The sequence below is a fragment of the Microplitis mediator genome, chromosome 1, assembly GCF_029852145.1.
Source record: "Microplitis mediator isolate UGA2020A chromosome 1, iyMicMedi2.1, whole genome shotgun sequence".
NCBI lineage: Eukaryota > Metazoa > Arthropoda > Insecta > Hymenoptera > Braconidae > Microplitis > Microplitis mediator.
This window is the reverse complement of record NC_079969.1, coordinates 17,418,965-17,432,292: the sequence shown is the minus strand read 5'-3', so window position 1 is coordinate 17,432,292 and position 13,328 is coordinate 17,418,965. Positions and strand designations below refer to the sequence as shown.

Genomic DNA, 13,328 nt, shown 5'->3' with positions numbered 1-13,328 from the left:
GCTCGAAGAAATAAAATAAAATATAAAATAATATTTTATTTCGGTAACACGTTAAATCGCACGGTCGTATAATTTTTACCCGTAATTAATCATCTAATTAATTATTATTATTACGTACGCACTGCACTTATTTTTTACAGATCAGTTACACACTTTGTTCAGTTTCACGCCGATGCTTCGGCTTGTTCACTTGTTCACTTAATCGGTTATTGTTCACTCAGAATTTACTTGACGCGATTAATTGTTCGTTGATCAAACTCGGATTGATATTAACAGTCGTAATTCAAATTGTTCAGTCGTCGGAATCGAAATTGGTCGTTTGGTCGGGTCGAATTGTTCAAATACAAAAAAAAACGTGGCCGTTTAGTTCGGCGTCTATCCCGGATCTCCCGTGACAATCCATGCGTTGGATCGCTTGCTCGGTCGAAGTCGAAATTTTCGATTCTAGATGTCACTAGAATTCGCTCACCGAATAATTAACTATTATTTGAAATAATTTAAAACCACAGGTCGATGTCGAATTTTCCTCATGTTACAATATATATATATATATATATATATATATATATATTGAAAAAGGTAATAATACCTATATATGTGTGTGTGTGTGTGTGCGTGCACAAATGCGCGCACTTTAATGTAAAGTGTATCAAGGAAATGAACTAAGACGTCATGTCGTTTACTTCGCCTAAGCGACTTATGACTATCGAATATTATTCCTGATACTAAATAAGAACAAGAGTTTAAAAACTCTTAAAGAGGGCAAATAAACAACTCTCCCCAAATGAGACGTCGGGGCTAGAGAAAAATGAATTTGAGATGCGTGTGCGCGTGTGCGTGCGCGCATATATAAATTATTAATCAATGAACAATGTTCATAAAGATTGGCGTTTTTGTGCATTAAGAATTCCTTAAAAAGATACTTTAATTGGTTATTAAAGTGAAGTGTAGTCCGATCTTGTGTGCCAAGGCGCTACACAAGCCAGAGTGGCTACACATGCGATAATGGAGCTAAGACTCCAAAAGAATACTACGATTCTGTGGACTCAAGAAAGTTACACAGACCTGAGTTAGTATTTAATCAGACGTTTAGAGGCTTAGAAACCTCAAGTACCACGATCTTGTGGACCCATCAGGGTTACACAAGCCTGAGCGGGTACTTCTCAGCCATCCCAAGTCTCTTCCTTAGAAAGAACAACTTTTAAGTTGAATAGGAGAGGCATGGGTCAGGAAAGGCATTCTACTTTATTGCTTCCACGCAAATAATTCTGGTGAAAGTAACTTAGGAGAAACGATGCATGTTTACTTCGGAGGCTTTTATAGGCCGCCCCAATCCGAAAATAGACATGTTATAATTTGTACTTGTACAACACTGTGGACCTCTGTTATGAAACTACGAGCAGGAAGTAATGATGTGGAATATAGCAGCTGATGTGTAAGTATGTTCTAGTGGGGCAGAGCAGAACGCATATCGGCTTGGGTGGGCAGCCCAACGCTGCCAACTCTAAAGGTGATTCCAATCACTCGAAATACATGGAAAAATTTGAATGATTGTTGAATATATAATAGTGAAACATAAGGCCTGTTTCCTTCGGGGGCAGGCATTTCACTTTAATCGATCTTGAATATATACATGATTGACTAGCTTTATGTCCTGCAACATAAGGCGAAATTTTTCACTTTAATCGATTTTTTTGAATGCAATGATAGTCAAAAGCTATTGTATGTCGACAGTAGACTGATACCACCTCCAATAGGCCCAGGCCCTGCAAAAATTTTTGATTATCCAAAAATTGCGAAAGCAATTAGTATAAAAATTTCTCAGGGGAAACTCGTCTAAGTATCAGCCCACAGACAAAACTTAACCCTATCCTTCCCTCTCCAAAACGCTAATCACGCTTTTCTCTTTCACAGGTAGCAGCCACACTAAACTTTCTTCCCTACAGGTACAACCAAGAGTTTAGCGACTCAAACAGCAAAAATTAACCATGGCTTTCTCCTCTCATGATAAATTATCCGCATTGGACCGGCGTTCGGATTATGCGGGATCGGTCCGCATGGGAGGGGAATCCCATGGTGATCTTAAAACAATTGAAGACACCTGGACATCATCATCATCATCATCATCATCATCATCGACGACGACCAACACCACGCTCGTTCGAAGGAGTGCCGGAGTGGCAAGCCGTGTTGTTGCTGAAAATTTGATCGCTAAGACCCCTGGTACTTCCGTTATTCGTCGGCTCGAGAGTCGGGAAACGCGGACGCGCACGGGTAAAATTACACGACCAAGTAAACGAGTAAACGCGAAACGGGATTCAACACTTAAAGTAGATTCAGTAGTAAACGGTACACATTGTTCGCGGGGCACAAGCCGACGTACGTGCCGACGCAACAGGCGAAGAAACAACAGAAGGGCTCGGTACGGTAAACGAAATTCAACCCCCCCCCCCAATTCCGACAACAGTAGAGAGAGAAGGAGGTGAGAGAGGATTCAACGCGGATGGTCTTCGAGTCTTGCAGGTGAACTTGCGAAACGATAAGGCGGGAACACTAGAGACAGGTGCCTTGTGGGAGGAGGAACGTATTGATGTCCTTCTTTTGCAAGAGCCATACGCAGTTGCAAGTAATAAATGTTTCAACATACCCGGTTTTGGCAGCAATGTACAAATTGCTGCTACAACCGGGGAGAGGCCATTTGCGGCCATTTGTCTAACTAATCCAAAATACAGAATGATACACATTTCGCAAATAAGCACCACGCACTGCGTATGTGCTCAAATTGTGAGTCCAGGCATTTCTCTCTATGTGGTATCGTCATACTTCCAGTGTCGAGACGAAATAGAAATTCACATCACGCAATTAGAAAAGGTAGCACAGGCATTAAGGGGTTAGGGGTAGTCAGAATTTTCAAAAAATCGATTTTTTTTTTTTTGCATTTTCTTAAAGTATAATATTTTAAAAATATTGTGTGAAAATTTGAAGTGAATCCGACAAATTCTTTTCGAGTTATTTAACAATGACCAAAGGACGCTCGGGTGCTACGTGGCATTCGAGAGCAGGTAGCTAGAAACAGCTGCAAGCAACCGACCTTTCGGGTTTCATTGTCATGAATATCTCCCCATTTTAATGTATGTATAATTATATATATATATATATATATATATATATATATATATATATATATATATATATATATATATATTCACAATTTGTAGGTAGTACAAGAACTGAAAAATAATTTTTGGTTGCCAGTATACCTGTAGTCGTTGCACTGATCAGTCGATAGTTTTGTGATAAATTATTTCTCAAGTGAATTAAATTATTAACCATGGGACGTGATTCTAGAAAGGTTTCAAGAGAACTTCGGAGTTCTGAAAAAATTAATAAGTCGCGTTCAGTCAAAAGAAAGAATGTTTTTAATCCGAAAACAGCCGAACGTGATGAAAGTATTCAGAGTACATCTTCTAAAAAATTAAAACAAAACACTGAAGATGATGTACCTGAAGACAGCAGTACTGAATTTCGAATAATAAATTTTATTCAGGTATTCACTGCAATTTCTGCTCTTATAAAATGTAAAAAATGTGATGGAAATGTAGTGTTTCAAACAGCAAGTACACGTGGGCTGGGATTCAAAATTGTAGTTGCATGTAATAACTGTGGAAATGAATATATTCCTTCCTGTTGAAAATATGAAATCTGCTATAATGGCAACCTTTTATCACTACGGCTCGAGTGATGAAAAACCGAATCATGATATGTGTCCAAAAGGCGAAGAATCTTGGTGCTCTTACCAGCGCGCTGAAGCAAGAGGAGAGCTTGATACCTATTCTCACGATTATTCTCCCTTACCTTCTGATGTTTTAAAAGCTATCAAGCCTATATACGAAGATCTTAGTAATGAAAATTTACTTTCAAGATGTGTAGGTGGATTCAATCAGAATAATAATGAAAGCTTTAACCAACTAGTATGGAAAATATGCCCAAAAACGGTAAATACTAGTTTTACTATCGTACAAATAGCTGTATACGTTGCTATGTGTATATTTAATGAGGGTATAAATTCATTATTAGTCTTGATGAATACACTAGGACTTAATTGTGGGCCTAATTCTCATCGGTATGCAGAAAGAATGGATGCTGCACGTATCAAAGTAGCAGATAAGCGCGCTAATGATAACGCCCGAGAAGGTCGATTGCAACGTAGGCACCAGCAAATCGATATTTTGGAAGCTGCTATGACGGCTGAAGAGCTATTATATGGTCCAGGAATAGATGACTCAGTGTAAGTTATTAAATAATTCTTATAATTCGACATAAATCCATAGCAAAACTTTAAATGCGTTTTTCTCAAAACTATGTTTTCTGAACTGGTGATCACTGTAACTTAAAAACTGCTCGGTAGATTTCAATAAAATTTATTGTACTTTTGAAATACATTAAAAACTCGTGCCTGATCGAAGGATTTTTTTTTTTTTCAAAAATTTCGATTTTTTTTAACAATAAACTGTCGGTTTTTTTCTCGAAAATTTGAAAAAAATTTCCTGAGGCCGCCATTTTGTTAATTTCGAAAAAAAAAAAAAAAGCTTCGATCAGGCACAAGATTATCTATTAATAAAACTAATTTTTCTTGTCCGATTGATTTTAGATGAATCTCCAAGGACTTATGATGATCACCGCAAAGGACTTCGGGAGGAACGGGCTCTACAAAAACAGCGATAACTTTTTGAATTATTAATTTTTTTTTTTGAAATTTTCGTGAAGTCAAATCGAAACGTGTTCTAATAAAGCTATGTTTTTATTTTTGTCAAATAAAGTAATTAACTACAAAAAAAAAATTATTGAAAATCATCATTTTTTCAGGCCTCTGAGTACCCCTAACCCCTTAAGGGGAAACAACACTGCAAATCCAAGTGTTTAACTCAGTATGTTAAAATAAAACACGTTAGTGTTTTCTGCAACTTAAGCGCTTAGAAGTAAAACGGTATAAACGCTTAAACCATCACATGAATCATTACAAGTGTTTTAAAGGTTCGCGTAACACACTTAAGTATTTAATCCGAAAACGTTTTATCCGTTAAAAAAAAAACACTTCTACCTGTTTTATTATAAAGCGCTTACTGTTACTTTAAACGTTTAAAAAAACATCGAGTGTTTTAAATTAAAACAGATATTCCGGAATTAAACACTTTTTCAGAAAAAACGTTTAATCTAAAAAACATGTATATTATAAAACGCTTAAATTTCTTCAACAGTTTAAAAAAATTCTATCAATTGTGTCGATCGACAAATGATACAAATAACAATTTCAAAATATAAAAGTGTAATAATTTTCGAATATATTTATGCATTACGACATAGATGTATCAAAACGTATTTTTGTGTGTGTGTGTGTGTGTGTGTGTGTGTGTGTGTGTGTGTGTGTGTGTGTGTGTGTGTGTGTGTGTGTGTGTGTGTGCGTGTGTGTGTGTGTGTGTGTGTGTGTGTGTGTGTGTGTGTGTGTGTGTGTGTGGATGTAAACCTCTCATATCTTTTTGATGAATGAACCGATTTAGATGGTTCTTGCGGCATTCGAAAGATATCTTCTGAACTTAGATTTTCAAAAAAAATTTAGACCATTTAGGCAAATAAACTCTGAGATATTTAAGAAATACGAAAAAAACAAAATTTTTTTTTTCGTTTTTTTTGGATATTGTGAAAACTGTTGGATCGATCAATTCCAAAATCTAATCAGCTCTAGAACTCGATAAAATCTTTCGATTACCACCAAGAACGTCTCAATCAGATAATCCGTTCAAAAGATATCGTCGACGAAAGAAACAGTAGAAAACGGTTTTTTGCAAATATCGTCGAAACGACTAAACCAATCATTCCCAAAATTTTATCAGCTCTAGAACTTAATAAAACGCGTCGATTGCCGTCCCAACCATCAAAATCGGTTAATTCGTTCGCGAGATATCGTGGGAGGAAGAAATGCTAAAAAATGTTTTTTTAGAAAACAATGGCATACAAAAGTATTTTCGAGCTCGAAGAGTTCGAAAATGTATCAACACCAATGTTTTTGAGGTTCTTGAGCTCGAAAACAGCGGGAAGTTTTGGGGCTGGCCCGCAGGGTCAACTGATAGACCGATTTTTTTTTTAGCTTTAAGTATTTTTAACCTTGTTAACAAATCAATAGATCAAATAGACTAATACATACTTTTGTAGGAAATTGAACGCTCTACAAAAAAAATCTCTTATCATTTTTCGATAAATCCATCTATTCAAAAGTTATTAGAGCTCGAAGTAAAGTTGGAGACCTTTTCACTTTTCCGGTGAAACTATCAGACTTATCACAAAATTTTGTGGGGTCTTTTTTGTTTACAATTTTATTCTCTACAAGTTGTTATCAGTAAAGTTTTTTCAAATTCCGCATTGTTTTCTAGTTATTTTCATTTCAATGTCGAGCTCTTGAAATCGATCAGAACCACTTTTTTCAGAGCTTGAAATTAAAATGAAAATAGCTAGAAAACAATGCGGAATTGGAAAAAACTTGACCGATAATAATTTGTAGAGAATAAAATTTGCAACAAAAAAAATCCTACAACATTTTGTGATAAGTCTGATAGTTTTGCTGGAATAGTAAAAAAATCTCCAACGTTACTTCGAGCTCTAATAACTTTGAAACAGATGGATTTATTGAAAAATGATAAGAGACTTTTTTTGTAGAGCGTTCAATTTCCTACAAAAATATGTATTAGTCTATTTGATCTATTGATTTGTTAACAAGGTTAAAAATACTGAAAGCTAAAAAAAAAATTTTTCCCATGTTATTTAAATGGGAAAATCGAATTTTTCAATGAGCTAGGTCTGTAGTCGACATAGAATTTTTTTTTTTTGCGCGAAAATTTTTTTTTTTGTTGAACTGGTTTTTTCCACATGCACTTGAAAAAAAAAATCTGGCTCCGAAATGAAGCACCCTAATATATATATATATATATATATATAGAGAGAGAGGCAAAGTATAGTAAATAGAGGGCAAGCTATTCAATCTTTTTCTCTTTTCTTCTTCCTCAACTACAATTTAAAATAATTTCCTCTCTTACTTTTTTTCTTTCTCTCGTTAATTTATCGCGCATTACCAGTGAAATGCGCGTGAGCATGCCTCGTTTGCACCGATCTTCGATTAATTAATGGCCGGTTAAATTCATCATATTTTTTTTCTCTTTACAACTATTGCGAATGAATTTTCCGATGCAGTTATTCAATAGAAATTATCCATGAATGCTTTTATTTGATGAACATTTAAATTTCTAAATCTTTTATTTTCCATAACCAACTTTTTCGTTTACGTTCACGAAATTCATTTACAGCAAACTTTTTTTTCTTTTTTAACCATGCTCTTGTTTTTTTTCTGTTTATATGATGATGTTTTATTTTATATATTTTTTTATTTTGTACACACGCAGATCGCCGATTAACTGGAACTACATGCGGTTCACTGAGCTTTTCTCTTGGGTCTTGTTACCGCATTTTATAAAACATTTTTATTTAAATTCAATCCATAGGAAATAACTGGCCAGTTGATTAACGAAATTAATTTTTTTTTATGGGTAAAGTAAATTAACAACAAAAAATTTATCGAGTTTTGGGAAAAGGCTGAGTATCTTTTTTTTATGCTCGAATGAGTAGCCGCCAATTAAAACATTCACATCCGGACAACAGTGCGTACAGTATATATATAAAGTAATATATAATGGTATAGACTGCATTTCGTGATGTGAGGTCATTCCCAGAACTCTGTCTGTGGCGGATATCGCGCGAGCTAGCGAAAGATATGAACAAGCGGATAATTGCATATATTGTCGCGTAGTTTGAACATATTTATACATACATACGTAAATCTATGTGTTCACTTATATACTTATATACATATATGTATTTATATTAACATGTATTCATATTAATATATAAATGAGCGTTCATTCAACCGCGTTTCATAATTTGTTTCCGAGAATTTAATGATTAAGTCTTTACGTTAAACCATTTAAGATATTTTTTATTTTATCTTCTCTAATCGAATAGCGATTATTTATAATTAGATATTCATTGTTAATTAAAATTAATCTAATACAGGTATGATTAAATAATTCTATAATAAATTATTATTAGATAATTAAAAACATTTTTTTCTCACTATTTATTTATTTTAATTGTAATCTTATTTATGAATATATATTTATATTTAATTATTAAATTGTAGTTTATTAAAGACTATCTCTCGTCCGCTTCGTTGCCCAATTATATTTTTTTTTTCTTAATATCGCACAAATAACTCATTTGCGAAGCAATAAGATATGTGTTCTACTAACTCTTCCCGGGAAAAAAAATTTAGATCTGTTCTGATCAAATTAGATCAAATTAGATCAGCTCAGATCAAATTTGATCATAATTTATACTGAACCCAGATCAGAGTAGATCTGATCATATATGACATTTTTCTTTCGGGAAAAATAATCCAGATCTACCCTGTTCAAATCTAATTAAGTCAGATCAACCTAGATCAAGTTAGATCAACTTAGATCTAGTCAGATCAAAATAGATCAACATTGATTAAACGATCAATTTATGAATTAAATATAAATAGATCTAAATGGATCTGTACGGATCAAACCAGATCTGAGCTGATATAACTTTTTCTCGGGAAAAAAAGTTCAAATCGGCTCTGATCAGATTAGATCTGTACAGATTACAAAGAAATATTTCTTCATATTATATTATAATTATAAGATTAACTAGATAAATTTTTACACATTCACCTAAATTTTGATAATTCTAAAAAGTCTATCGTAACTGAAATAAATGGCTTCAATCCTATATATTTTATATTATTGTGATATATTTGATTTATATTCTTAATCAGACAATTTTTATTAGGATAAAGATAAAAAAACAAATCGATTTAAATTTGGCGAATTAAATCAAATTTGATCTGAGCAGATCTAAGAGTGTTTTTTATTTATCTTGATCTGTTAAGATCCAAGCAGATTTATTCTGATCAGAGTAGATCTGATTTGATCTGAATAGATCTAAATTTTCTTTCCCGGGTTAGTCTCAACTAATTCACTCATGACTTAAAATTTATTTTACACTCGATCAAGTATGCCCACCCGAGTCAAAAGTAAAACTTAATTCAGGCTCGCTTCACCTAATTTTTTTTTAAAGTTATCGATTCACTTTAGAGCTTTTTTAATCTTAGTTTGAACTTATTCGTCATCACTTCGCGCACGACAGTCATTCACCTCACTTTTGACTTGTTCGAGCAGGTCAAAAGCAAGCAGTACTTTTAGTATAAAATGTGTTTTTCGCGTTTCACTTTAGTTTTGACTTTTTCGCCTTATGATTTCAGTCGCATACCCAGAGAGAAAAGTACGACGGGCCCAGGCTTGGACCAAGTATGTAGAATCTTGGGCCAAGCTCGTCAGCCAGCCTTAACTCACAATCCTAATCACTTTAATAACTTCTGCCGAGTACATTGATTTTATCATGCATAATTGTGGACAAATTTCGAAAAAAAATCAAGCTTAAAGAGCTTGAAAACAGCAGAGTTTGGGCGCAGGGTTAACCAGTTTCCAGAATTTTTTAAGGTGATTTACTGAAAAATATGAATAATTTTATTTTTCTTGGAATGATTTCATAGAATTAACAGAAGTTGAGTTAAAAAAAAAAAATTTGTCTCTAAGGAGAGGACAGAAACAAATTGTCATTAAATTTTTGTGTTCTATTTTTAGAATGAATTGGGTAGTCTTAAAGAAATGGAAAAATAATTTTTCTCATATTATAAACAAGTATAATGACTTCCGGGTAAATTCAAATAAGAAATATAATTTAAGTGTTAAAAAACATTTATCATAAATCAATCTCAGGCATTTGAAAATTCTTCAAAATAATTGGGAGAGTAATAAATTACAGTTAAGGGTCATTTCAAAAAAATGTTCTTTTTCTTACTAAAGTATTGAGTAATTTTTTTCAATTGTCTAGTCTATAATTTAATAAAAAACAGTTTTCATTTTTATTTTATTTTATTTTATTTGTTTTTTCTTTGTTGATACTATCATCATTAATGACGTATTTTTATAGACTATATTATTACATTGGCATAAAACAGCTGGTGACATAAATTTTCATTGACATCATAGATAAAGAAGACAATTCCGATGAATTATTGAAATAATAGTTTCATAAAAAAATAAAATAAAAATTTTTTTACGGCAAATGTAACTAACAGTGTAGTAATTTTATGTCATCATTTTTAAAACATTTTCTTTAAATTATTTTGAATTCTGTATCAATTGAAATAATTAATATTGTAAACTACACTTATCCAAAAAATTAAAGGAACAAGAAAATTTTATAAATTTTTTAGTGTTTTTTGGAAGACTGTATTTTCGTGAAAATTGATCGTACCGAAAAAATAAAAAGAGCAAATTGAAGCTTGAAATCTCTAGTTGAAAGATCTCCCAGCAAAATATTTTTTTGATCTACGGTTTTTGCGGAATCATAAAAAAAAGGTCGAGACAAAATTTTTCTAAATTTTTTGGTTTTGTTTTTTAAGTCTACGGGGCCGGAAAAAAATTTTTTCAAAAAAACGAATTCATGGCTCGTTTAGGAAATTTATTCAGCTACAATTTGCTTTTTTTTGTTTCTCTGTACGTCAATTTGCTGCTGAGATATCAGCCTTCAAATGAAGAAGGATCCTTTTGTCTTTGATTATTGATATCTCAGCAAGTAATGGTCACACAGTAATTTAAAGGGCAGTTTAATAAACTTGAATAAATTCCCTACAAGTTCCATTTTCGATTTAAAAAAAAAAAAGTTTTTTTTTATCTTCAACATCAATTTGAAAAACCCACAAAAAATGTCCATTTTCTGGTTTTTTAGTCGACTCATCGCTACTCTGCAAATATTGATAAAAAAAATAATGTTGCCAGGTAATTTTACAGCTTAATGTACCCCCAAAAACCCTGGAAATTTTCAGATTGATCCATTGAACCGTTTGTCCGGTCCGATTGCTCAAAGTTTTACAAAACAATTAAAGGAACAAGTTTTGTTCCTTAATCTGTGTAATCGTTATCAAAATGAAAAAATCAATTTTTTTCGGATTTTCTTTCATTTTTGCGTTAGTTATTCAGTAAATGTGAGAAAAAGAGAAAAAAAATACAAATTGTAGCTGAATAAATTTCCTAAACGAGCCATGAATTGGTTTTTCCGAAAAAAATTTACCGGCCCCGTAGACCTAAAAAACAAAACTAAAAAATTTTGTCTCGACCTTTTTCTTATGATTCCGCAAAAACCGTGGCTTAAAAAATTATTCTGCTGAAAGACCTTTAAACTAGAGATTTCAAGCTTCAATTTGCTTTTTTTATTTTTTCGGTACGATCATTTTTCACGAAAATACAGCCTTCCAAAAAACACTAGAAAATTTATAAAATTTTCTTGTTCCTTTAATTTTTTGGATAAGTGTATTATCTTTCTTAGTTTATTAATAAATACACGGATAGAAAATTATGGGAACCATTCTCATAATATTATGAGAATAGTTCCCGTACTATTATAGGAACCATTTCTATAATGGTATGGGAGTGGTTCCTATAATTTATAGGAATGATTTCTATAAAATGTATTCCTATACGTTATGGGAACAATTACTATAAATTATAGGAACCATTTCTAAAATTATAGGAACCATTTCTAAAATTATAGGAACCATTCCAATAATGTTATGGGCAGCATTCCCATTATTATAGAAACTGTTCCTATAATTATGGGAAACATTCCTATAATCATAGGAACTGCTCCCATAATTTATGGTCATAATTCCTATGCTGGTGTAGGCAAAAATTTTATAGAATTATGGAAACCGTTTTCATAATTTTCATTCCGTGTACGAATAATTATAAATAAACTATGATTTCTTTTGTTTCACATTAAAAAACGTACTTGTGGTTTATATTAAACATGAACGAATTAAAAATAAGAAAACAAGTAATTAAAGTTATTTGAAATTTAATAATTCCGCTATTCCGTTAATTACGTTAGACTTTTTTAGTACGGCGGTAAATAATAATTTAATTTAGTTTTATTTCTTAAAATTACGATAATGAAAGAGTAAATAATAATTTTAAAATATAAAAGGCACAACATTAAATAAATAAGTATAAACATTATTAGCATTTTGCCTTGATGATGATAAACGTCACTATTTATCAATCACATCCACTTGGTTAAAGAAAAAGAGAGAAAATAAATATGTGCTGTTTGGTGAGCGTCTGCATCATCATGCGCTTCAGCTTCTAGGAAAGCAAAGTCAAAGATAACGGTAATATGCAATCAGTCTGACCATCCACAATAATACTTAAAATATATATATATAGATGTATACTAAATAAATAACTCAATTCACTCAGGTAAGCATATGTATTGAAGGAAATGAAAATTACGTAAACATATTTGTTTAAATATACATGGAAAAAAAAATATAGCAACTCTTGCGTAAAAATATCAGTTAAAATTACTAAATTCATATTGTTTTCTTAAATCGCTAATCAAATTATGTAATTTTTACTATCCCTGATTAAAAAAAATGATTAAAAAGTATTTAAAATGATTTGTTTTTTAATCATTTTAAATACTTTTTAATCCTTCAAATCATTTCTAATCCTGTCTCTTATGGACATTTAACGTGTGAAATCATTTTTAATCATTTTTTTTAATCAGGGATCTTGAGAATTTAATTTTTAGTTATATTTATTTATTTTCATTATTTAAATATGGAATTAAATATAAACAGCATTAGTAAAATTAGCTATACATTTAGTAAATTTTATTATATTAGAATGGAAATAAATAAAATTAAATTTTAATTACTTTTTTAACTTTTTATTATTATTGTTATAATTATTTATGTCATCTGCACTGATGTTGGTGTCAATTTTTGGGACCCGGCATGAATAACTCGGTCTATAATAACTCTGGTTAGAACAACTCGGTCATTACAACTCTGGTAAAAACAACTCCGTACAAAAACAACCCCGGTCAAAACAACTCTATACAAAAACAACTCGGTACAAAAATCAATTTCCTATTTTCAAGTATAGGCATTACGAGAGAAAATTAGTATGTATGATTAAGGCTTGCTCAATCTTGCATGATGTATGAGTAGTTATTTTTGGGGTAATAGAGAATCCCCGAAAGGATATCCTCACCAAAATATTCCCAGGACAAAACATCCCCAGACAAAATATCAACCTGGGTTGGATATACACAAAACATGTGAAGAATGATGG

General features: G+C 32.0%; 1 protein-coding gene across 3 annotated transcripts; it reads left to right on the top strand.

Annotated features, from left to right (window-relative positions):
- Window positions 1-3,199: 3,199 nt before the first annotated feature.
- LOC130667025 (uncharacterized) lies at window positions 3,200-4,879 on the top strand. Of its 3 annotated transcripts, none has more exons than XR_008989789.1 (3): window positions 3,200-3,995; window positions 4,096-4,288; window positions 4,652-4,879. XR_008989789.1 is itself a non-coding variant. In XM_057468408.1 (3 exons), the coding sequence occupies exons 1-3, from the start codon at window positions 3,974-3,976 to the stop codon at window positions 4,653-4,655; spliced, it is 237 nt and encodes a 78-aa protein (XP_057324391.1). In that variant the 5' UTR covers window positions 3,200-3,973; the 3' UTR covers window positions 4,656-4,879. The 3 variants fall into 3 exon arrangements, 2 of the variants coding, with proteins under 2 accessions (XP_057324391.1, XP_057324383.1); XM_057468408.1 differs by having other exon boundaries at window positions 4,078-4,288; XM_057468400.1 differs by having other exon boundaries at window positions 3,200-4,288.
- The last annotated feature ends 8,449 nt before the right edge of the window (window positions 4,880-13,328 follow it).

Bases quoted from the DNA above. Each gene is read 5' to 3' on its own strand.
- LOC130667025 (XM_057468400.1), top strand. From the start codon at position 3,669: ATGAATATATTCCTTCCTGTTGAAAATATGAAATCTGCTATAATGGCA.